Raw genomic sequence first — 26466 nt, 5'->3', positions numbered from 1 at the left:
TACCAAATATATAAGTTAACTGTCTTTATGTCCCATTCTTATGCAAACACGCGATTAGCATCTTTTTAACACAATGTCTTAAGTAGCTAAACGTCCATGTGCCGAGTGCTCTGATTTCATTAATTTAATGTTCAGATTTTAGAAAATAGTTCAGTAAAATACTGTTTTCATGACGGATTAATCCGAGACCAGTGCTCGGCAGCCTCGCCTCTGTCAGTGCGCCCCAGGGCAGCTGTAGCTACATCGTAGCTCACCACCAGTGTGTGAATGGCTGTGTTGTAAAGCGCCTTGGGGGGTTCCAGGACTCTAGAAGGCGCTATATCGAATATAGGCCATCCTCAAATTATGGTTATTCTGATATTTAGAGCTAGACTAATTGAAATAGTCAGGACCTTTTTACTTAAACATCATTTATTTAATTTAATTGAGTTTCTTTAAATTCAAGTTTCATGTAGAAACTGTTTAAGTGATCAGATAAATCTGAAGGTGAAAATGCAGAATCTGTTTAACTGGGATGTAATGAAGCATAAAGTTGTGGGTTTGTGTGAGATTAAGACTTTCAGAAGTATTTTGAAGTGTTGTAAAGCACCTTGGGGGGTTGTAGAATCCTAGAAAGTGCTATAGCAACACAGACCCTTCACCAATCAACTGAAACGAGACCTAGGTATGTCTAAATTTTACGTCATTTGTATTAAAAACAAAGGTCAAGAAGAGGTCAATGATGTCACTGGATGATTTTATTTTTCAGAACCATCAGAAAAATATTCCAAGTTGTAAAAGAACATTCAGTCATTTGCTCAAATATTTTAAAAGTAAGAAAGTCGACTTTTTCTACGGCACAGCGACATGCACGCCGGCCCGCTACCTGCACAGATCCAATAAAAGAACACGCTTCTGCAAAGAAGCAGTTTTATTGGAATCTGCCAAAAAATTTAATTATAGTAATTTTTTCTCCAGACGTCCAACAACACCAGCTGATTTATTTCAGACGCACTTGACGTTACTCGTTTTAAATAGAACATCCCTCATGCCGGCGCCGTGCCCCCCAGGGGTACAGATCAGAGTCTCGCATGACGGACCAGCTGTCCCGGGTCCTGCCCAGAAACCAGGACCTGTCAGCAGTCGGGTGGAGATGAAACCAGGAGCTGGTTAGCCATTCAGAGGTCCTTCAGACAGCATGGAGACAACGAGAGGAGAGAGGTGGTGTTCGTCTCGCCCAGAGAAGGGGAGTTAAACCTGAAACGCCCGTTAGACGGGAGAAGTTCCTTTGGAAAACCTGTTCTGATCCAAGCCTGAATGGATGGATGATGTCCCATTTCATGATCCACCCAGAAGAACGTAAAACCAGCAGAGAAGCTTCCGTCGAGCTACGCTGTTGGTGAAAACACATTTCCTGCTTTCTTTAGAGTTTGTGTGTGAGGGAATCTGAAGTTCCCCGCGTCCTCCTCACGTCCCCGCTGGCTCGAGCAGGAACACGAGGAGCATCCCTGCTCGTTAATCCCCTGAGTCTTTAGTCTGGGAGTGAGAGGCGAACTTCAGTCGAAACGTTCCTGAAAGGGCAGCAGAGAAATCAAGTCACTCATAAAAATAAAAGGTGTGACGGCGTCTTCCAGAACCCACAAATATATAATAAATATGAGTGTAAATGTAAAATATTAATTAAGCATAGCATTGGTGCTAATATTGCTAAATAAATAAATAAAATCTAAAACCGCGACTCACCCTGCCGCGTTGAATCCATCGGCGGCTGCTTGCAGTCCTCGGCTTGATGTCCGGCAGCGCCGCAGTTGCAACACGACGCCGCGCCTCGCTTCTGGCCTCCGTTTCCCATGAGGCTGTGTGGCTGGTAAAAGCCAAAGCTCTGCTGCTGGTCATGTGATGTGGGGCTCTGGCGGTAGAGGGGGGGCGGCGCCATCGTGGGATAGGAGAAGGGCGGGGCCCCGGGGCCACCGACACTGGACGGAGTTAAGAATGGGCTGAGGTGGAGCAGAGGACCGAGGGTGAAGATGGACGGCCCGACTGAAAACGGCTGCAGATAGCCGGCAGCTGCATACCCAGGCAACGCCCCGTAGGCGCCACAGTTCCCATGGCAACCACAGGAACTGCAAACACATGTGGAAGGGCTGTGAGCAGAGCTCTGATCCAATGGGGAGGCAGAGGGCACGGAAGGGGCGGGGCAGGAGGTGGGCTGGTAGTAGGCGTTACCAGGGACGGCTGCCATAGGGACAGTGTTGGCGGTTGCCATGGGAACGTAACCACTGGCACCGCCAGAGCTTCCGGGCTTTGAAACTGTGCAGGAAGGGGAGAAAGGAGGAGGGTAGGAGCAGTATCCTGATGGAGAGGAGGAGAGGTGGAAGAGGAGAGGAGGCTGGGAGACGTGGTGGAGGCTGTTGGAAGTGGAGGTCAGAGCAGAACTCGTCTCCACCATCAGACCTCCTGCTTGGACTCGACAGGTGGATTCCTGCGGTCCGGAGGAGCCGTCTACATTCTGACCGGTGAACTGGTTCTCCAGCCTCGCTGCCACCCCTACCCCCACCCCAGGACCCGAACCAAAACCTCCTCCAACCGGAATGGCAACCAGCGGCTTAGTCCTGTCCTCTGTGCTCAGCGGGGGGGGCCTGGGCTTCCGTGGGGCGGAGACGATACGTGCCGGGTTTGAGATGGACTGGGGATAACCGGGCTGCGGGTGGAAGGGAAGAGCAAAGGGGGGGTGGGAGGAGCCGGAAGGAGGGAGAGGAGGAGCTGGGTCGGTCTGGACTGGGAGGACTTGGGCCGTGGGACGACCGGAACCAGTGGGACAGCTGGAGTTCAGGATGAACAGGCAGGGCCGGCTCTTCTCCGTAGCACCTGCAGCTGCGCCTGGAGCGGACAAACCTGATAAGGAACCCAGCAAGTCAGAAAACTTCCTAAAAGCTGAAGGAACCGGAAAACCTTTAACTCACATCTGAGAACGTCTCTGTTCCTGTCGAAGGCGTTGTCGCAGCAGAGCAAGGTCCGGGGCGAGCAGGAGGAGCTGGAGTAGCCGGAGGATGAGCTGCTGTCTGTGGATGCTGGGTGGTGCGGCGAGACACTGTCCACGTCCACTCGCAGCTCTCCTGCTAAACAAACAAACAAACAAACATTCTCCAGCTCTGTTTCCAAATAAGCAAGAAGACATTCTGGGAATTTAAGGCATTCGTGTTCAGCTTTTGGTTTCAGCCGTCACACGTTGGGAGGATAAAACAACATTAGCTGGTTTAGCACTTTGATGTCGTTTTACTCAAAGTTTCTTGCTGCAGTTTTTCACCCTCTGATATTTTAGGTGGGATCAGACCGGAGCTTTAAAAAATGTGGTTCCAGCTTTTATCCGACCTGATTTCAGGTTGACTGATCCAGCTGATCTGTGTCTCGGACAAACTCTTTCCTATCAGCTTTCAGTTGCGCTCTGTAGTTCATTAGACTGCAGTACGGGTTTTGTGATGCTTTTTATCTTTTAAAGCAGGACCCAGATCCTTAGAGATAGGGTGAGAAGCTCGGTCATCCGGGAGGGGCTCGAACTAGATCCGCTGCTCCTCCACATCAAGAGGAGCCAGTTAAGGTGGCTCGGGCATCTAGTTAGGATGCCTCCTGGACGCCTCCCTGGTGAGGTTTTCTGGCACTACCTACCAGGTGGAGACCTAAAGAAGACCCAGGACACGCTGGAGGGACTATGTCTCTCAGCTGGTCAGGGATTCCCCCGCAGGAGCTGGCCCAAGTGGCTGGGGAGAGGGAAGTCTGGGCCTCCCTGCTAAGGCTGCTGCCCCTGCGACCCGACCCGATAAGCAGAGGAGACTGAATGGACGGCATGTCACAGGCAACCATGACAACCTAGACAGAAATCCACACTCCGAGACATTTATACAAACTTACCGATGGCAGAGAGGGGGTTAGCAGGGGGGCCCATGTAACTGGAGGGCATCACCCTGGCGACGCTGCTGCAGGGATGCTTCTCCATCTTCATCTCTCTGCTGAAAAAGCACCAAAAACAAACATGTTTGATGTTTATTTCCAGAAACAAAACACCAGCTGATCTTTAGGTCAAGCTTCAACATTTAAATAAAAAAGCTCTACATCAGGCACAACCAAAGCGTGGCTCAGGGGCCACTTGTGACCCTGGTATGAATTCTGCGAGGCCCTCAGACTAGTGGTGTTTTGTTTAGGGTGTTTGAGAATTTTATAATATAGTTTTTTTTAGTATGATTAATATAGGTCTGTTTTTGAAAAATCACACCATAAAATATATATATTTTTTTACAATATTTAGTAAAAAATGTTGTTGTGGTTCCACAGGAACTTTTAACTCAACAGTTTTGGCCCTCTTGAGCCCCATTCCCATCTGTACCGGGTCGGGCCGGGCCGGGTAGCGTAGGTTGTTTACATATCTGGGTGGCCTGGTATTTTTCCGGGCCAACCAAGGCTCATTCTCAGCCCTCTTCTCGAGGGGGTCTGCTTCAGGCCGACCAGGGCCAACACACCCACTGCTGACAGCAAGTTCACACCTTCCATTAGAGCAAGCCTCTGATTGGTGGGTAGAATCAGCCCACATGGGCTTAAGGCATGCTCAATTCATTACCATTCATTTTCATGCTGATTACCCAGAAGCTGAAAGTGTCTCTGACTGCATTCCTTGCATACCTAAGCAAGGATGTGTGGAAACAACCGGGCCAGGCTGGGGCCGACTGGAGCTACCCGGCCTGGGCCGACCTGGTACAGATGGGAATGGCCCGTTGGAAAGTTTGGGACACCTGTTGTAAATATCCTTTTTGCCCACCAGGGGGAGACACTATTCACCCACTAGTTCACCGTCATTGTGCGCGTGTGTGTGTGTGTGTGGCTGTATTTTCCTGCATCTCTTTTCTTTTTGTTTCCCCACATTTTGCAGCTTGAGGACATCTTATCTCCCCCACCGACCATCAGCCGGTTAACCATTGACGACTCACAGCCGGTTAGAGCCGGTTTATCATCACTAATCAGCAGCTGATCTGTCCGCCTCAATAGGAAAGCTTTACCCAAACGGTTGTTCTTTAAGGAAATTAAGCAAATCCGTCTCCAAATGAACCCAATGACTTCCTAGAGATTAAGTAATCTTGAAGTGCCGCTGAACTGTGACACTAAACTGTGGGAATTTAGTCGATTTATGTGCAGGCTGAGATTTGAGCTCGTTTCTGCTAAGAATCGTGAGACGGACCAGATGTTCTGGTGATGCTCCTCAGCTGGTTTTAGGGTTACAGGTTTTCTGGACTCACTCTGCTGATTTCTGGAGCTCTAGTTGAGTCTTGAGTTTCTTCTTTGCTCCCTGGGTCAGGTCGTACTTGTTCAGGTCCTCCTCCGTCAGCGCTAAAAACTGAATCACGCAGAAAGAACAGGCTTGAAAACTGGTGAAAAAAAGTCTTTTCTGGGGGCTTTAGTGGTGGATAATAACAGTTTCATGAAAATGAATAATTTAATTCTTTTTTTTTTATACCAAAATGAGCTAATTTCAGTTTAAAACTCTGAACTAAAATGTGGTTCCTCACTAAACTGGACCCACCTTCTCCATGGTGAGCTGCTTGAAGACGGGGTAATACTTATGAAGCCGAAGTCTGCGCAGCCAGTCCAGGATGCCGTTCTGCTCCGCAGTGTTGGGCAGAGACTGTGTCGGTGATGCTGGCTGGGACTGGGAGCGGAGTTGGGAATGGGACTGGGGGAGGAACGGCAGCTGCGTACTGGGCGACAGTGAGAGATGCTGGGAGTGCTGGGGGGACTGAGGGTATGAGTGAGGCTGACCATGGTGCAGCGGGGAGGAGGAGTCAGAGCTCCTCATGGACATGGAGAGAGGCTGGGAAGGAGGAGGAAGAGGTGGAGGAAGGAGGGAGGAGAGGTGAGGAGTAGAGCGAGTGAACGCAGAGCTGTTGGTGCTGACGACAGGCTGGACGCTGGCCACTCTGTACACCGCCCTGAGAGAGGAGGAAAAAGAGGAAATTATCATCATCGCCATGGCAACACAACTGGAAAATTAAGGGTGTTTGAACAGAAGCATCAAAAGGTGAAACTGATGCGGGTCGAGTGAGTCTGTGAGCGAGGAAAGGGTTATTTTTTCATTCCTTAAGTGGAAATAACGTTAGCTATCATCATCATCATCATCAAAGTTTGCAGTTTTCTGTTTTAAAAAAGTGAAAGGATGTGATTAAACACTACTTTAATAAGCCTAGAGGGAAATTTAGCTGTTACCTGTTTTCTCCTCTGTTCTGCAGCATGCAGCCAAGATCTGAAGGACAAGAATAAAATCCTCATCGGGTTAAAACCAGACTGATTACAACACGCTAACAGCTCAGCAGCAGCACAGCTTGTGTTCATTCACAAAGTTTTACTCCTGACCACAAGAATCAATAAGGTTGATGAACACATGAATGTGACGATGCAGCCACCCTGCACCATAAACACAGAAATCCCAATAGATCATGCATCTTCGTTCACTTCTGCTGCTCACAAGCGAAGCTAAAATAACCCATTTACAGGCGCTGCCATGTTGAGTTTTTACAAAAGGACTAAGCTTGGGATGTGGTGCTGAAAGTCTCGCCTGCTCACAAATAAAAATAAACAATTTAAATAAAAAGAAAACATGAATCAACATAAAATGTCAGAAAATTTTTTTCTTCTTAATAAGCACAATATCACGACGTAGGGGGCGGGAATTAAGAAGGTCTACTGGAACCGACCACTAGGGGGCATTCGGGGTCCTTTTAGCTGAACTCAAGCAAATAAAAGTTGCTACACAAACTGAAATAAACTGTTCAAATGAACTTTTAACCATTTCACTCAGACACATATTTAAAATGGCAGCGTGTAGTTATCAGCAGCTAGGGGGCAGAACACACATTTCTGAGTAGTTTTACATCACCGCGACTGTCAGCATGCAACCTCGGCGTGACTCCTCAGACTTTGATGGTTCTTCAGCTAATTCCATCAAGAAAATGATTGTGGTTTCTGGATCTGCTCGGGGTCCTGCGCCTGCTGATGTCATCATCATGCTACGGCAAGACCATTCACATATGTTTTGGAAAGAGTTTAGCAGTTTTGTAATAAAATTCATGTTTCCACCCATCCATCCATCCATTTTCATCCGCTTATCCGGAGTCGGGTCGCGGGGGCAGGAGCCGAAGGCGAGAGGCCCAGACTTCCCTCTCCCCAGCCACTTGGGTCAGCTCCTCCGGGGGAATCCCAAGGCGTTCCCTGGCCAGGTGAGAGACATAGTCCCTCCACCGTGTCCTGGATCTACCTGTGAGTCTCCTCCCAGTTGGACGTGCCCGGAAAACCTCACCAGGGAGGCATCCAGGAGGCATCCTGACCAGATGCCCGAGCCACCTCAACTGGCTCCTCTCGACGTGGAGGAGCAGCGGGTCTACTCCGAGCCCCTCCCGAATGACCGAGCTTCTCACCCTATCTCTAAGGGAGAGCCCAGACACTCTTCGGAGAAAACTAATTTCGGTCGCTTGTATCCGCGATCTCGTTCTTTCGGTCACTACCCAAAGCTCGTGACCACAGGTGAGGGTAGGAACGTAGATCAACCGGTAAATCGAGAGCTTCGCCTTCTGACTCAGCTCTCTCTTCACCATGACAGACCAGTACAACGCCCGCATCACTGCAGACGCACCAATCCACCTGTCGATCTCACGCTCCAGTTTTCCTTCACTCGTGAACAAGACCCCGAGATACTTAAACTCCTCCACTTGGGGCAGGACCTCATCAACGGACTCCCTAAATTCATGTTTCGTACTACCCAATTGATTTTGAACGTGGTAACGTAACCTCTGCAAGTCGTACATGCAGCCAATCTTCTAGTGTGATGTCATCAACAGGCGCTGGACCCCGAGCCATCCAGATGGAAACACGGGTGTTTCTCAATGCCAAGGAACCTTGCCTTGACGTCTTGGCCCCGCCCCGGTTGCCTAGGAGATACGTCATTGGGAGCCGCCAAGACGTGCTCCAATGTTCATGTTCTACAGAGGCGTGTGTTCTCCGTTTGTTAGCCGTTTAGCTAGCTGAGCGAGGATACACGGGAGGTGTCTTGTAGCCTAGCCTTGGTCAAAAATTACCCAGAATGCACCGCGGTATTTTCAAAAGGACGGCGGATCAGGAGCCGGCAGCTACTTCGGGGACAAATTCAAGTTTAAAAGTAAGTCAACTAATTTAAAATGTTTTTTTTAGATCCAAAGAAGTTATCTATTGTTGGTTAGTTGTTTAGCAGTTGCAGCTTCGGTGGCTAGCGGGTAGTAACTCGCTTACATATTTAATTTAATAAACATATACACAATTTAAAAAGTAAAAGGCTCGTTATTTATTTATAATGAAACTAATACGTATAAAATATAACGTTATCTTCCGTGTCACGTGACGTTACGTGACCGCCGTGGAAGCCGCGGTCACGTGATGAAAGTCTGTTCCATTTAACCGTTTTCTTTGACCAAGGAAGGACCTCGTAAGACATCGCCTGGCATATGGTGTCCCCCAAAGACGCTAGACCCCCACCCTATGTAGACCCAATTTTCATGGCTATATGTTGTGACTGGATGGCATTTCATTCATTCCCAACCACATTTTGATGGATATTTCCAGAGTTTAAAGGTAAAACACACGTAGTCTCTTTAATATCGCACTCGAATAAAAACAGGCTGCAGGATGAAAACCTGCTGCAGGTAGGTTCTCCAAACTCTTCATAAGAACATTTAAAAATGAAATCCTTTCTCGCCAAAGCTCGCCCACAGCGACCTGCCTGTGTTCAGGGTAAAATGATCCGTATCACAGTCCCGGTTTGGTAAAGGCAGAGCGGTCCGTCCCACGTTGTGGTGAGGGGAGTGTTTTCAGACGCACATTTTAGCAGAGCAGGACGCTTTCTCACTGCGGCTCCTGAGAGCTTGGATCCCGTTCAGAGGAATAAACAACAAATAAAAACTCGCACAGAGACACGCTGAAGCTGTGGCTATAAATACACACCGAGATGAAGTCACACTCTCAGATCAAGCACACACACCCACACACATGAGGTCACCTCACTCTAGGCTTCCCAACGCAAACATGCCACACCAAATTCCCACACCGGACTAAAATAGACCTGGTCGGCTCCCTCCTGCACCTCAGAAATCAGAGTGAAAATCCTGCCTGCAGCCTCAGCTCAGCTCGTCTTTCGTCTCCTTCCCCTTACCTCCTCGTCTCCGTCTCATCACAAACGCCTCAACACGAGCCCCAAATATTTACACGTCCCTCCCTGGCATCTCCGAGCAGATCCGCCTTTTAAATCATGAAGTCTCACTGGTTCCCAGAGAAAAATGACATAAATCCCTACAAAGCAAACCACTTACTGGAGCTGGAAGTGAAAGAACAAGCTGGGACAATGGAAGAGCTGGGAAGGGAAGACGGGGGAGACGAGGGACAGTTGGGAGACAGAGGCCTGTCAGGGGGGAAGAACAGCTGGACGGTGGGGTGTTGGAGGACGTGGCAGGGCAGGGCTGTGAGACACCTGAGCAGAGAGACAGACAGGGCAGCCAGGGAACAAAACAAATAAAAACAGAAAAACTGGGATTAAAAAGACGAACAGCAGGAAGCCAATTACACTGGAACACAGAGATGACCTTTGAGCCAAGAGGGACTAACCTGGGGTTGACCTCTGAAGGTGGAGGGAGGAGCTCCTCCAGTCCGTCATCAGGAAACGCTCGAGACAGCTTACAGAGAAACGACAGACATCGGTAAGGGCGATCCCGATCCGATGTTTCAGGCAGAAAACAACCGGACCCGAAGTTTTTACCTGAGACATCAGCTCGGCCACCTCCTGCTGCGTTTTGATGAACGGTGACACAAACCCATCGGACCAGCTCACCTGAGAGAGAAGAAAGGTTTTCAGAGGCCGAACCTGAAGGAAAACGCAAACGCGCCAAACCAACCTCGAACACGTATTCGTTGGCATCCTCAGACGTGTGCGTCACTCGCCTCAGCAGCACCCGCTCGATCGCAGCTGAAAGAAGCAAACAGGACGTCTTTAAAACAGCTGCTTTTGGGCCGGTGAGGGGATTTAAACTCCCTCTCACACCAGATAAACGGGTTTAAAAGACTACGGCTGAGTGCACAGGAAGGTCAAAGGTCAGTGTTTGAGAGGTGTCCTCATCGTGGGTAAACACAGCAAAATATAAACCCCAAATCCCAAAAACATCATCACCTCTGCTGCTTTTTTTATAGTAGATGCTTATTTCTGCACGCCAGAGCTGAAACACATAAAATTATAAGAAACGGGCCTAAAATATTTGAAACTAAAGTCGATTCATGAAAGAATGCATGCGACTCGGGAGACTTCACGTTTTAAACGGAGAGATGAGAGTTGGAGCTGCACGCCACTAGAAGCAGTTGTGATCATCACGTTTAGGGAGGACTGGCCCAAAAACAGGACCCAAACAAGCCTTCATGAGTTTTATCATCAGCAGCATCACCGCCGTGACGTTGTTCACCAGGTCATTTCATTTGCTGACGTGTGAAGAAACGCTGACGCACACGTTCTGCTCCTCCACCTCAGCTACATCGGTGTCGCCCGCTGAAGGAATATTTGATCTGAAAAGGTGGAAAACAAACGGGTGGGCGTGCGTTCAGACAGGTGGATCTACACGGCTCCATTCAGCTGAAGATCGGGCGTGCACGGACTCGCGGCCGGCCGAGTCGGGGACAACGGGCTGAACATCCTCCAGAACCCAGCTGGGAAGCAGCAGCTGTGGAGGTTTTCCAAACGCAAACACAGGAATGGTCGTGCTCAGCAGCGAGACGATTCAGACTTTTACTCGGACTGTGCGTCCTCATCAGTATTTGTTGGTCTTGCACCCATGAAACAGAAACTTTACTCGCCTGAATGCTCCAGCTCCCGTTTTAACCTAAAACTTTGTTTTCACGTTCCTCGTTTCACTCAGATCTGTAGGAGTTGCGTCGACTGTAACGTTTTGAACACACTAGAATGCAGCTCCACACTGACGCCCGAGGGCAGCATTCTTTCAGCTCATCTGTGGTTTCCAGCGTGCTGCATCTCGTTTCCTCCAGGGCTGCTCACCTTTACCCGTTCTCCCCTTCACCGGTGCATCCTGACTCGACCCAGCAGGCAGCGATGGAGGCAGGCGGGTTGGTGTGGGAGGTGGAGAACGAAAGTCTGGCTGAGGAGAGAGGAGCTCGCGAGGGACCGCGTGGTCTTCCGGTCCTGGAGCAGGTCCAGAACCAGGCTCTGAACCAGCTGAGACCTCCCTGCTCTGATTCTGGAGAGAAAGGGTGAAAGGTCAGGAGCACATTTTACAGACTGGCGATCAGCACATGAACCTAGACCTGACCCACTACACCAACCCCAGATCATGGCACTGCCACCACAGGCGTGTAGAGAAGGCATTAGGCATGATGGGTGGGTATGTCTTTTCCACATGATTGTTTAAGAAATGCATCAGTTGGGTTAAATATCTTGTTGCAGCTGAAAGAAAATTGCCCTGCAGTAATTATCCAATAGGAGGCACTTACCTGGCTGCTTAGCTGCATACAGGTGGAGACTGGTTTTTGTCCAGGAAGTGTATTAAATGCACTAAAATCAACAACCATCAAGCGGCGCTCAGGAAAGTACACTTTATCCAACTGAAAGGCGGGTAGGCTGGCCCGCCAGACTCATCCTCCATTTAATTCTGCACAGAGAAAGAATTAAACAGAGGAGGAGTCTGGCGGGCCAGCCTACCTGAAAGGTGCTCCAACAAAAAACAAAACACTAAAATAAAAAAAATTATTATAGAGACGTCTGAATTATTTTAATATTTATATAAAAGCTTTGTTATCAGACTAAATGTAGATTGTATCAAAGCTAGGATTGGCCAAAATAGGTTAAAAAAAACTTTTTACTTGGTGTGGGTGTTAAAGGGTTAAAGGCAGTTAGAGGGACATTATGGAAGTTTGACAGCCAAAACATGTATAGAAATAATAAATGTCTTCTTCATACATTCTCCTGCAATGCCCTGGTCCTGTAGAATGAGCCCTGGCATTTTTACTGTGATTGCCTGTTTTTCTGTAAAATCACAGAAAAAGAGAGATGCTCGGGTCGAGCAGGCTGCTTCATGCGCGTTCACGCTCAGGCATCGCCCGTAGCATTTGCTATCAGTAGCTTTAGCAGCAGAGAGAGAGGCAGTGCCACTTTGTCGCTGTTCCTAACGCCTAGTGACAAAGCTAGCTACATTTCTGAGGATCCTTAGCTACTTTCTGTAGAACTTTCTTCTAGATATTTCCTGCTAATTAGCAACAAAATAGCCATTTTTGCTCCGAACCGTTCTTTGGATTGATGTTGTTTCAGCTGTCATCAAGGATATAAATGTTACAGATACAAAGGACGTCACTGGTGCTTTAGCTCACCTAGTAAGACGTCGGACTCTCGTGCAGAAGACCTGGGTTTGATTCTGGATGTGAACATAGTTCATTTAGTTTCTTTTTTACATTAATGGTATATTTTTTTACAGTAAGATGCCCAAATTTTTATTTGAGACTCGCCGAACGGCATTGAATTCACAGATAAAAAAGATGTGGGTTCAACTTTCATTTTGGAACAATTTTTCAAGCAAGGGAAGGGAATGATCTGAGCATGTAGGAGGACTGACCCATCATAAACCTTTGTCGGCTGTGCTGAAGAGAAAGGTACAGAACCAAATTATTTAATAAGCAGCGCGTTCTCCTGTCCTCCAACACACACACACACACACACACACACACACACACACACACACACACACACACACACACACACACACACACACACACACACACACACACACACACACACACACACACACACACACACACACACACACACACACACACAGCTGTTATTTTCCTTAAGGAGTGTGCACGTACAGCATGCGCGTCTTGTGCACGAGCCTACTATTGAAGCTGCCGTTACGCTTTTGGCCTGAGGGGGCAATCACGAGCATAAAAATTCAAAAGTCCGTAAAGTCCCTTTAAGTCTTTCAGGAAAACCATTAAAACATTAAAACGAAATGACAACTCTGGAAGCATGACAGATGCGCTGGTACACATTAAGGATGTGCTAAAACACACGAATCAAGCAGACAGCAGATCTGAAAACAATTAAGTGTGCTGCTGCTGCTGCCACATCCGCCCAAACGGGCTGCAGACGGCTGGGCTGAAAGGCTTAAGATATTCTCTAGATGACAAAAGCCAAGCAGTCAAGAGGACAGCAGCTCCTCCTGAAGTTTGCCGTCATCCCGATGCTGCTTTTCATTTTATAGGCTTAAAAAACAAACATAATGAGGCGATTATGCAAGTTTCTGCAGGCCCAACTGTGCAGTAATATCTCACATGTGCTCTTTAAACCGCTGAATCGTTGCTGGATATTTCTGGTTGAGTCACAGCTGCTTTGTGTTAAATAAAGTTCAGATCCACAACATGAATCTGGAGCCAAACAGTGAGAGTCGAGCACAAAAATACAGTTTTTGGGTCCTAATGATGCTTATAATGACACTTTTATACGTGAAGAAGCCAAATGATTTAGGGGTTGTTTTACTGCCATACAGATTAAAGAGCAAGTCACCCCCAAATCTGTCTAATCGTGCTGCAGACACATGTGATCAATAGTTTTGCACTTTAGTGCATTTAGGTTAAAATTTTAACTTTCTGCCTGAAACTGTCAGTGTTGCGCCATTGTCAGGTAAAAACTCTGCACTGCATTTGAATTTAAAGCTGCCACCGCTATTGGCTAAGAGGTACCCTAGAACGTTAGCTGGTACCATATGATGTCACAATGCCGTTGTGAGCCTGATTGTGTGTGTGTGTGTGTGTGTGTGTGTGTGTGTGTGTGTGTGTGTGTGTGTGTGTGTGTGTGTTAGCGACTCCGCCCTCTCGGTCTGCCAGGTAACAGCACTTGTAGCATTTTTCAAACATGAAGTGGAAGTGAAGTAAGTTTCTTGTAGGGGGTGACTTGCTCTTTAATTACATTCATCCATGAAAGCTGTGATGCATTTCCAATAATAACAATAATATCCATCCATCCATTTTCATCCACTTATCGGGAGTCGGGTCACGGGGACAGTAGCCTAAGGCGGGAGGCCCAGACTTCCCTCTCCCCAGCCACTTGGGCCAGCTCCTCCGGGGGAATCCCAAGGCGTTCCCTGACCAGGTGAGAGACATATGGGCCATTCCCATCTGTACCGGGTCGGCCCAGGCCGGGAAGCCCCAGTCGGCCCCAGCCTGGCCCGGTTGATTCCACACATCCTTGCTTAGGTATGCAAGGAATGCAGTCAGAGACACTTTCAGCTTCTGGGTAATCAGCATGATAATGAATGATAATGAATTGAGCATGTCTTAAGCCCATGTGGGCTGATTCTACCCACCAATCAGAGGCTTGCTCTAATGGAAGGTGTGAATTTGCTGTCAGCAGTGGGTGTGTTGGCCCTGGTCGGCCTGAAGCAGACCCCCTCGAGAAGAGGGCTGAGAATGAGCCTTGGTTGGCCCGGGAAAATTCCAGGCCACCCAGATATGTAAACAACCTACGCTACCCGGCCCGACCCGATACAGGTGGGAATGGGGCTATAGTCCCTCCAGCGTGTCCTGGGTCTACCTTTAGGTCTCCTCCCGGTTGGACGTGCCCGGAAAACTTCACCAGGGAGGTGTCCAGGAGGCATCCTGACCAGATGCCTGGGCCACCTCAACTGGCTCCTCTCGATGTGGAGGAGCAGCGGGTCTACTCCGAGCCGCTCCTGAATGACCGAGCTTCTCACCCTATCTCTAAGGGAGAGCCCAGACACTTTTTGGAGAAAACTCATTTCAGCCGCTTGTATCCGCGATCTCGTTCTTTCGGTCATTACCCAAAGCTCGTGACCATAGGTGAGGGTAGGAACGTAGATCGACCGGTAAATCGAGAGCTTCGCCTTCTGACTCAGCTCTCTCTTCACTACGACAGATTGGTACAACGCCCGCATCACTGCAGATGCAGCACCAATCTGCCTATCGATCTCACGCTCCATGTTTCCCTCACTCGTGAACAAGACCCTGAGATACTTAAACTCCTCCACTTGGGGCAGGACCTCATCCCTGACCCGGAGAAGGCATTCTGCCCTTTTCTGAATCAAGACCATGGTCTCAGATTTAGAGGAGCTGATTCTCATCCCAGCTGCTTCACGCTCGGCTGTGAAACGCTCCAGCAAAAGCTGAAGATCACGTTCTGATGAAGCCAACAGGACCACATCATCTGCAAAAAGCAGAGACCTGATCCTCAGGCCACCAAAACGGATGCCCTCCACACCTTGGCTGCGCCTAGAAATCCTGTCCATAAAGGTTATGAACAGAATCAGTGATAAAGGGCAGCCTTGGGGGAGTCCAACTCTCACTGGAAAGGAGCCCGACTTACTGCTGGCAATGCGGACCAAGCTCTGACACCGGTCATACAGGGACCCAACAGCCCATATCAGAGGGCCTGTTACCCCATACTCCCGGAGTACCCCCACAGGGCCCCCCGAGGGACGCGGTCAAATGCCTTCTCCAAATCCACAAAACACATGTAGACTGGTTGGGCAAATTCCGACGCACCCTCCAGGATCCCCCTAAGGGTATAGAGCTGGTCCAGTGTTCCACGGCCAGGACGAAAACCACATTGCTCCTCCTGAATCTGAGGTTCAACAATCCGACGGACCCTCCTCTCCAGAACCCCTGAATAGACCGTACCAGGAAGGCTCAGGAGTGTGATCCCTCTGTAGTTGGAACACACCCTGCAGTCCCCCTTTTTAAATAAGGGGACCACCACCCCGGCCTGCCAGTCCAGTGGGACTGCCCCCGATGTCCACGCGATATTGCAGAGCCGCGTCAGCCAACACAGCCCCCCAACATCCAGAGCCTTAAGGAACTCCGGGCGGATCTCATCCACCCCCGGAGCAATTTGTGACTTTTCTGGCTTTAAACAAAACCTTGTTGCCGACTTCAGAGAGAGAAGGAAAGACAGCTAAAGAGAGAGCACTTATAACTTCCAGGGGATTCACTGGGGGGGGTGGGGGGGGGGGAAGACACACACACACACACACACACACACACACACACACACACACACACACACACACACACACACACACACACACACACACACACACACACACACACACACACACACACACACACACACACACACACACACACACAGTTGATTTCAGCATAGAGAAATGTGCTGACCTGCACTAACAGGAGCCAAGGGCAACAAAACACAAACGCTCCTCTGAGCCGGTACTTTCCCTTCACTGCTCACACTTTAAAGTCTGCTCTCACTGAAAACCAAGTGGAGTTTTAAACTCGTTTGTGTCCATCCTAAAACTTTTATTTTTGTCAGTCTTTGTTATTTTTCCCCATTTCCTCTCCTGTGACCCTCTGCAGGAGGATCCAACGGGTTAATGAGCCTCTTGGCTTCCTGCATCGACTGGAAATCCCCTCCTTTGATCCCTCTGCAATTCCTATTTTTTCCTCCCTTCATCCCGGCTGAAAATGCTGCACCAACACCAGCTTAGATTCATTTTTCGTCGTCGTCGTCTTCCTCCGCTTACCCGGGTCGCGGGGGCAGCATCCCAACTAGGGAGCTCCAGACCCTCCTCTCCCCAGCCACCTCCACCAGCTCCTCCGGCAGGACCCCAAGGCGTTCCCGGAACAGATTGGAGATGTAACCTCTCCAAAGTGTCCTGGGTCGACCCGGGAGCCTCCTGCCAGCAGGACATGCCCGAAACACCTCCCCAGGGAGGTGTCCAGGAGGCATCTTGACCAGATGCCCAAACCACCTCAACCGACTCCTTTCGATCCGGAGGAGCAGCGGTTCTACTCCGAGTCCCTCCCGAATGTCCGAGCTCCTCACCCTATATCTAAGGCTGAGCCCGGCCACCCTACGGAGGAAACTCATTTCGGCCGCTTGTATCCGCGATCTCGTTCTTTCGGTCATTACTCAAAGCTCATGACCATAGGTGAGGATTGGGACGTAGATCGACCGGTAAATCGAGAGCCTGGCTTTCTGGCTCAGCTCCCTCTTCACCACGACAGATCGGTTCAGCGTCCGCATCACTGCAGACGCCGAATCAATCCGCCTGTCGATCTCCCGATCCCTCCTACCCTCACTCGTGAACAACATCCCGAGAAACTTAAACTCCTCCACTTGAGGTAGGACCTCTCTCCCGACCCGGAGTTGGCAAGCCACCCTTTTCCGGTCGAGAACCATGGTCTCAGATTTGGAGGTGCTGACGCTCATCCCAGCCGCTTCACACTCGGCCGCGAACCTACCCAGCAAGAGCTGAAGGTCAGAGCTGGATGAAGCTAGGAGGACCACATCATCCGCAAAAAGCAGAGACGAGATTCTCCTTCCACCAAACTCGACACACTCCACACCACGGCTGCGCCTAGAAATTCTGTCCATAAAGGTTATGAACAGAACCGGTGTCAAAGGGCAGCCCTGGCGGAGTCCAACCCTCACCGGGAACAGGTCCAACTTATACTACCGGCTATGCGGACCAAACTCACGCTCCTCTGGTAAAGGGACTGAATGGCCCTTAACAGAAAGCCACCCACCCCATACTCCTGGAGCGTCCCCCACAGGGTGCCCCTGGGGACACGGTCAGAAGCCTTCTCCAAATCCACAAAGCACATGTGGATTGGTTGGGCAAACTCCCATGCCCCCTCCATCACCCTTGCAAGTGTATAGGTCCACAGTTCCATGGCCAGGACGAAAACCACATTGCTCCTCCTCAAACTGAGATTCAACTATCGATCGGACCCTTCTCTCCACTACTTTGGAGTAGACCTTTCCAGGGAGGCTGAGGAGTGTGATCCTTCTATAGCTGGAACACACCCTCAGGTCACCCTTCTTAAAGATGGGGACCACCACCCCAGTCTGCCACTCCCTAGGAACTGCCCCCGATGACCACGCAATGTTGCAGAGACGTGTCAGCTAAGACAGCCCTACAACATCCATAGCCTTGAGATACCCAGGACGAATCTCATCCGCCCCGGGGCTCCGCCGCTGTGTAGTTGACTACCTCAGCAACTTCTGCCCCCGAGATTGGACAGTCCATCCCCAGGTCTCCCGGCTCTGGTTCCTCCTCGGAATGTGCGTAGGTGGGATTGAGGAGCTCCTCAAAGTATTCCTTCCACCGTCCGACTATAGCCCCAGTTGACGTCAGCAGCTCCCCATCCCCACTGTAAACAGTGTGAGAGAGTTGCTGCCTTCCTCTCCTGAGGTGCCGGACAGTTTGCCAGAACCTCTTTGGAGCCGACCGATAGTCTTTCTCCATGGCTTCACCAAACTCCTCCCACGCCCGAGATTTTGCCTCGGCAACTGCCACTGCTGCACCCCGCTTGGCTATCCGGTACCTGTCTGCTGCCTCCGGAGACCCACAGACCAGCCACGCCCTGTAGGCCTCCTTCTTCAGCCTGATAAGATTCATTTTTAATTTACAGAAACATTTTCAATCATAAAGACGTTGACGAGCAGCCGAAGGAGAGATCGTAGAATCGTCGGAAGCCTTTTTATCAGGAATGATAAAATCAAGAGTACGTTTCCACCCGGACCGTTTTAGATGCGACACACTCTGAGCCTGATCACTGCTGTGTGTTTATGAAAGGCAGCCGTGCCTCCAAGCCACCAGTGTTTGCTGGGAGAGAAATTCAGATTTTTGTTTAATTTCGTATTTGTTGCTTGTTACAGTCACGTATAAACGGCCCCATAAACACAAGCAAAGTGCTAAAAGGAACTAGGAAGCCTCATCTTAGTTTCCCTGCGGTGCCCACCATTGTGGTACTTTATTTGAAATGTTTTTGTTCCGATTAAAGGCTACTGGGTTTTCTTTCTAATTCGTCGCTGCTGCATTTGGACGCGCTCTGAGGAGGGTGCATTTGCTCGCAGCCAGAAGTCACAAGATAAAATTTCCCGTCACTCTTGTTTTAAAAATAGTAATAAACATTCCATTATACCATTAACATCACCTTTTTGTTTTACTCTAATATCAGGCTAGAGTCTAGCGTTGAGCTAACTATGCTAACACTGAACTTGAAGCAGCTAGTTAACTCTAAAAAATACTTTTTCAATCACCAACAACTCAATATCACAGCGAAATAACTATGAAGTGAATAATGAGAGAAACTTCCTCTGATGAGTCGTTTAGAATTATAACAACAAGATGGCAAACTCCCCTAGCGTACTACCCTCTACCACAAAACACCCAAGAGTGCTAGCATCAGATATGGCTATGCATTTATTTACTTATCAGCTTACTGTGTATGACTCATCTTTGCTTGTAATCTAGAATGTTCTGGTGCTGAACCGTAACTGGCAACAGCCACGAAACCCACGGAATGGTAGTGAGAAAATTACCTTCTTTGCTAGAAAAATGAACTGCAGTATCCAAATTTGACCACAAGATGTCATTCATCCTTCTATCTTACATATTGCACCTTTAAATTATAAAAGAAATTCTCTTAAATGTAGTCTTTCACGTTTAATCAGAGGCTTAACCCCTTTTGTGATTAAATCACTTCCAGCATCTGTTTTAGAAGCTTCACTCTCATTGAACTTCTGTTTGTTTTCTACCTTTTGAAAGCAGGCGTAGGGCATGTCGCTGGGCTGATGAGGAGGTGGAGGCAGGTAGGTGGTGCTGGTGGCGTTGGGCGAGGAGAAGGCTGCGGGGAGCGGTGAGGGCGGAGGCGTGGACGTGTCCTGGTGGTGGTAGTGAGGAGGTTGAGGGACTTGATCTCTGCTGGGAGCCGCTGCTGCTTCACCTCCTCCTCCTCCTCCTCCTCCTCCTCCTGCTGCTCCGTTTGCCTGAGGATAAAAACTATCAGTATGAGGAAGAAGACAAAGACACCTGTAAACATGCCTGAAACAGTTTTATGTCAATACTAACTTTGTTACAGGTAACTTCTCAAGTCAAAAGAAAAACATCAGACTCTGGATGTTATTTTCTTAGCAGAACTTATAAAGTTGCACATATTTAAACACGTCTGTCACTTATAAACAATAATCTGTTTGCTTTATTGGAAATTTACTTCATTTCAAAGTCTTAAAATACCTTCAGAGTCACCAGCAGGTATTTCTCTCTTAATGCACATTTTTACTAAGCCAGACTAAGCCTAGCCTAGTTCACTAGCCTAGTGAGCCATAGTCTGGTTCACTAGGCTAACTTTTTACAGCATCCTAAAACAATAAAAGCTACACTCCCCATTTTATTGATCCACAGCTTTTGACGTGATCACACGTCTCAGAATAATTTCCTTGAAGCTGTTGGACTTTAAAGTCGTCTATGAGCTGCATTCAAAGACGCTCGCTGAAATATCCCCTACAGCTGAAACGTGTAAAACTCCAGCAGAAAACAACTCGTGACCTTTTAACCCGTGAATATAACATTTACAGATTTAGACTTTTTAAATGATTCATATTTTTAAAATGGTCTTTGTTCAATCCAATACTGAAGCCACAAGCTTTAAAAGGGTTCATCTAAGCCAAGCTGCCTGCCGCTTTTGCCTACAACTGTGTATTTACACCTGCACCCGTCCCCCCTCTCTTACTGTCCACTCCTTGTTCCCTCCTCTCCATGACTGATGTCAAGTTGTTGTTGTTATTGTTGTTGTTGTTGTTAGCCTCAAGGGCAACATGCCGATTGTCACTTGTAAGTCGCTTTGGACAAAAGCGTCTGCTAAAAACATAAACATAAACAAAATTTACCAGGTTACGGAGGTCTGTTACACTCAAAAGCAGCCCGTCATTGATAAATGAGCCGCGCTTGTATAGCGCCTCTCAGAGTAAGGACTCCAAAGCGCTTTACACTACAGTGTATCATTCATCCATTCACACACACACATTCACACACTGGTGGTGATGAGCTACGATGTAGCCACAGCTGCCCTGGGGCGCACTGACGGAGGCGAGGCTGCCGAGCACTGGCGCCACCGGTCCCTCCGACCACCACCAGCAGGCAAGGTGGGTTAGGTGTCTTGCCCAAGGACACAACGACAGCGACAGACTGAGCGGGGCTCAAACCTGCAACCTTCCGATTACGGACTGAAGCAATCAGAAGAAACTACAAATAAACAAATAAAAAACCGAAAAACAGAATCTGTTTCAGGTCGTTTCATGTATGTTCAAGATGCTTATTTAAAATTGAAGCACTTTCAAAACTTTGGATCAAATTTCAAGCATTTTCAAGGACCCAAGAAACCTGGTTGTAGTTTGGTGGCAGGAAGAAAAAACCTCTCACAATGGTAAATGGCTTGTATTTGATATAGCGCCTGCTAGAGTCCTGGAACCCCCCAAGGTGCTTTACAACACGACCAGTCATTCACCCATTCACACCCTGGTGGTGATGAGCGACACTGTAGCCCTGGGGCACCCTGACAGGGGCGTCGCCGGTCCCTCCGACCACCACCAGCAGGCAAGGTGGGTTGAGTGTCTTGCCCAGGGACACAGCAGCAGAGTTATCTGTCCGGGGCCGGGATCGAACCTGCAACCTTCTGATCACTGGACAACCCGCTCAACCTATTGAGCTACTGCTGCCCCCCATTGACCAAACCTCACCTGTAATTTGGTGCAGAAGTCACTGGTGAACTTTCCCTGAGAACAAACTCACGTTTCACCCGCAGCAACTCTTTATTTTCTTTCAATCAGACTAAAAAATAAAAACTCACTTCAGAGTGAGATTTTAAAAAGCAGCTCCTTCTTCACAGATAAGATTATTTTAGATTATTTGTATTTAATAATACTACTAGTAATAATAATAATAACAAAACTGTATTAAAGCATACGTGCAGAGTTCTAAGCGGTTGCATGGTTTAGCACCACAGTAAGTGCCACGCCTGCTAACCCTGTGAAGTCAGAGGTCAGGATTAGGGACCTGCAGGCCTGCAGCCAAAGATGCTGAACTGTGTTTAAAAGGAAGCCATCAGTTTGACCCGAGTTAAGTTTGTTTACTCCAGATTTTACGCTGAAATAATTCTGCACAATAATAAACGAGAACAACGGATTTTATTACAACTTTTTTCTTTGAAAGATTTAGGTGAAAGATTTAGGTGTTGAGGGAACATTTAGTCTGTTAACACTGCTTAACATCAAGTTGATTCAGTGAACCGGCAGCAGCTGTGGCAATTACCAATAATTATCCAACCACTGTTGCCCATGGGGCAGCAGCCTAAGCAGGGTGGCCCGGACTTCCCTCTCCCAGCCACTTGGGCCAGCTCCTCCCGGGAAATCCCAAGGCGTTCCCTGGCCAGCTTGTCCTGGGTCTTCCTTTAGGTCTTCTCCTGGTTGGACGTGCCCGTAAAACCTCACCAGGAAGGCGTCCAGGAGGAAACATAACCAGGCTCCTCCTCCCAGCCACGCTGCGGAGATTTCGGCCGCTTGAATCCCCAATCTCGACCTTCGGGAAGTGACCCAAAGCTCGTGACCATAAGTGAGGATAGGGACATAGATCGACCGATAAATCGAGAGCTTTGCCATCCGGCTGAGCTCTCTCTCACCACAACAGATCGGTACAGCGCCGCATCACTGCAGACGCAGCACCAATCTGCCTATCAATCTCGTGCTCCTATACCAATAATTGTTAGCTCTTGAGACAATGTAGCTGCATTTTTCAGTAGCAAATGAATTAAAATAATAATAATAATAATAAAGTATAATCATGACAAAAATCATAATTGCATAGCAATGTGATGTAATATTGTGCAATAATGTTACCCTTCATCTGATTTTGTCCAAATGTACTTATTTATTTATTATTTGTTTAAATTTCAGTAGTAAACTTGCTTTCCAACAGGATGTAAACTTATTTTTTTATATTTTCTGGAGACATTTTACATCTTTTAAATGTTTTGTCAGATGTGAAGCACAGATTATTATTTTTCTTTAAAAGTCGGTTTATAGTTTTCCACATTTGAGGCTAATCCTTCATTTCCAGCCTGCAGTGACGTCCTTCGCTGTAAGGATGACTTTATGAAGCTGCTTAGTTCCTCTCCAAGTGAAATCAAACTTTACAATCCAACTTTTCTGAGGATGCAGGGCAGCAGATATCTTAGAAAGTAGACATTCGTTTGATTTTGAGGGTTTCTGATGAAGTTTTGATCTAGAACACAAAACGTCTTTGACAAAATCTGTAAACTTGAGTTGTTTTGAGTCATCTGACCAAAGAGGTTAACACTGTCCTGCCACCTGTGTGTGTGTGTGTGTGTGTGTGTGTGTGTGTGTGTGTGTGTGTGTGTGTGTGTGAGAATTGAGTTTTTGTGACAGATAGCTTTGGGAATGCACTGGTTAGGGTAAGGGTAAGGCATAGTGGACTCACTAAAATGAATGGAAGTACCTATTAAGTCCTAACATGGGTACAAATACAAGAATGTGTGTGCGCGTGTTCACCTGGAGGATGTCCTGGATCTGACCCAGCTGCTGCCTCAGCACCTGCTTCTGGTGAAAGCTGAAGGCCGGGTGGTTGGCGGCCATGGTGAACAGCAGCAGGAACTGCTCCTCCGTCCTCCCGTCGTTTAACGCCAACCCGTAGTTGTTGATCACCGTGTGGATGTGGGTCAGGGTCCGGTACAGGACCCCCGCAGCCTCCCGGCTGTCCGAACCCAGCAGGGCCAGGGACACCAGCAACTTGCTGCGGACCACCTCGTCCGTGATGTTGGTGAGACCCGACAGGTCTGCGGGGTTGTTGGCTTTGATCTCCGCATCCCGCAAGGAGTGATAGTCCTTGCGGGCCAAGTCCTCCAGGCAGGACCCGAGGAAGCGGAGCTCGATAGGGACGCAGAGGTCCAGCAGGCCGCACAGGAACTCCACTCTCTGGGCGGAGGTGAGGCAGGAGAACCAGCAGTAGACCCCCTCTCTTTGGACGCAGCTCCGGCTCTCCACCATCCTCACACATCCACCCAGACCGCAACAATAAAATCAGAGTTTCCGCGCGGAGGAAACTTTACGTCCAGGTGAGCGCGCGCCTGCCTGCGTGTGCGTGCGTGCGTGAAAGCGTCGCTGCTGAACTTTTAGAAACTTTCTCCAACGCAGCCGCGTGTGTTTGTGGGGTTTTGTCAGAAGGAGGCAGCAGACGTTCAGGAGGCCCTTTTCCTCGCCGACGTCGCTTCACCGAGCGCTCTGGCTTTTGTCTTCCCGCCGCGGAGCTCCTGCTCCTCCGTCCTCATGGTCGCGCAACACCCATACGGAGAAGCGAGCAGCACGAGCCGGGAGGAGCTGGGGGAGTAAAGTTTATAAACACACCCGGGGAGCTCCCTGTAGCTAACGCTCTCGAAGACCGGGAATCACATTATAACATTTCTGAGACGTTACCTCATCAAACGCTGCAGTGGAGGAAACCAAAGCCCGACTGTGGAAGTTTGATTCACCGTCCGGGAGCGAAGTGTGAGCGGACGGTGGCTAAAACCTCCCTCCATTCAGCTCTGACTCCAGAAACCCAGAGAAAACAGCTGGGTTTGACATTATCCAGACTTTGGCAACAAGCCAAACCCACCGTAGACAACGCTGCCTTCTGATTGGCTGAGAGGCTTGTCTGTTAACAGAAGCCTGCCTTCTGATTGGTCCAGACGGATTCCGCCACCCTCCTGCTCCACATCTTTCCCCAGTGAAGTTATTGAGTTTTTAAAGTGCCAGAAGCTGGTTCTGTTGATGTTCTAATGACGTCTTTTAGTGAAACTTGTTTTATTTACCATCAATCACCGATTATGACTTTACAAACGTTCTTGTTCTGGGTTAGAAAAATGGCAGATTACAGTTTTTGGATTAGTGCTTCAGGATCTAGATGTCAAACTCAAATTCATACTGGGCCGAAATGAAAATCTGGGACGGAGTCGAGGGCCAAACTTAATGTTTTTTGAAAAAGTAACGTCAAATATGACCATTTTCTTTTTCAACATATAAGCAATTTTGAACCTTTTAATTTGGAAACAAACTTATTTTTGCATTAACACTGGAAGTGGAATAACCAAATTACACACGAGCAAGTCAGTTTTAAATAAAACGCATCAGTGGTATTCATTACTTGTGGCACGTTCAGCATTTTTAAAATCTATTCAGGATTTATGTTTTCTTGTTGTTTATTCTCATTTTTTTCTCTTATAATAAGTGTCAACGCTGCTGTGGCATCTAGCTTTCCCCACTGAGGAACAATAAAGGGATTTTCTATTCTATTCATCTATCTGCAGCCTTTCCTGTTTTACTGTAGGTTAAGTCTTTTCTCACGGGCCAACAACAAAATAAAAATATAATTTTATCTTAAATGAAAATGCAATATCTCACCTGTTAACTTTCATGTTTTGGAGCAGAAAAAGAGCATAAAACCAAAATATTTAAAGCTCAGTTTGCTCCACTGATTATGTGATTCTCACCTGTTCCAGCCAGATACCTGCATCATGGGGCTGATCTGAGCTGAGGAGGAGACTCCTGTTGTTTTGTTCATCTTCATCATAATAATGACAACATTAGATGACAACAGGTGCTCACATAGGTTTGTGCTGCTGAACATGTCTGAGCAGCTTGACCACGTTGTTGTGTGTCGGGGAGGAAAAATAAAAAAGACAGCAGCCACAGAGTCATGCTGGTTTGAGCGTGTCGCTGCTCGCTGGAGTGACATCAGCTCTGTCTGGAAGTTAGTTGGAGAACTTTCTCTTTCAGTTGTGAACACATTACTGAGCGGTTAAAATCTCCGTTTCTGGGCTTCAACGTCGGCAAATAGCTGAGTAAACTTGTTTAGTTTGTCCACACCGGCAGCAGACGCTGGAAAAAACACAAAGGAGGGGGCCTCTCGGCTCCGTGCTAACGCCGCAAAGCATCATGGGAGTTGTAGTATTTGCAGTAAAATCGGCCAGCGGGTCAGTTTGAATATATTTTTGATATTTATCTTGCGGGCAACATAAAAATGCTCCCCTAGCCTGACGACCGTGCGGTTGGAACTCCCGTCGTCTCTTTGGATCCATCCCGTGTTCCATGTCTCCCTGGTTAAGCCCGTCGTTTCCAGCCCTCTGTGCCCGGTTCCGGCTCCGCCTCAGCTCAGGGGGGCTGGTATACAAGGTTCGGCGCATCCTCGACTCCCGCCCCCGTGGTCGGGGTCTTCAATATTTGGTGGACTGGGAGGGATACGGCCCGGAAGAACGCTCCTGGATTCCCCGGTCCTACATCGAGGACCCCTCTCTCATCTCGAACTTCGAGGCCTCCAGATCCGGTGCTGGGATGCCAGGGGGCGTCCGTTGAAGGGGGGGGGGGGGGGGGGGCACTGTCATGTTCCTGGGCAGAGGTGAGTCACACCATCTCCTCTCACCAGAGTCTGAGTTAATTCTCCACAGGTGAGGAGCAGAGGGAGCAACAGCTGCAGGCGATTCCCAAATCAGGAACGCGGGTTTAAAAGGAGGATGGAGACACTTCACTTTGCCGGATGATTGCACCAGTTTAGGATCATCTCA

The 26466-nt window shown here is 48.5% G+C and overlaps 1 protein-coding gene across 3 annotated transcripts; it reads right to left on the bottom strand.

The window, feature by feature from the left end:
* Window positions 1-719: 719 nt before the first annotated feature.
* On the bottom strand, window positions 720-26210 carry zcchc14 (zinc finger, CCHC domain containing 14). Of its 3 annotated transcripts, XM_015965201.3 has the most exons (14): window positions 23420-26208; window positions 19613-19843; window positions 11081-11279; window positions 9936-10006; window positions 9800-9871; window positions 9649-9716; window positions 9357-9514; window positions 6229-6265; window positions 5549-5954; window positions 5265-5362; window positions 3889-3986; window positions 2943-3098; window positions 1723-2874; window positions 720-1550 (listed from the first exon to the last, which is right to left on the bottom strand). In XM_015965201.3, the coding sequence occupies exons 1-14, from the start codon at window positions 23912-23914 to the stop codon at window positions 1495-1497; spliced, it is 3297 nt and encodes a 1098-aa protein (XP_015820687.3). In that variant the 5' UTR covers window positions 23915-26208; the 3' UTR covers window positions 720-1494. The 3 variants fall into 3 exon arrangements, with proteins under 3 accessions (XP_015820687.3, XP_070406621.1, XP_070406622.1); XM_070550520.1 differs by having other exon boundaries at window positions 9649-10006; window positions 23420-26210; XM_070550521.1 differs by having other exon boundaries at window positions 1723-2859; window positions 9649-10006; window positions 23420-26210.
* Between the last annotated feature and the right edge of the window lie 256 nt (window positions 26211-26466).

The sequence above is a fragment of the Nothobranchius furzeri genome, chromosome 4 (genome assembly GCF_043380555.1).
Source record: "Nothobranchius furzeri strain GRZ-AD chromosome 4, NfurGRZ-RIMD1, whole genome shotgun sequence".
Taxonomy (NCBI): Eukaryota; Metazoa; Chordata; class Actinopteri; order Cyprinodontiformes; family Nothobranchiidae; genus Nothobranchius; species Nothobranchius furzeri.
The sequence above is the reverse complement of the archived record's forward strand: the minus strand, read 5'-3'. Positions and strand labels throughout refer to the sequence as shown.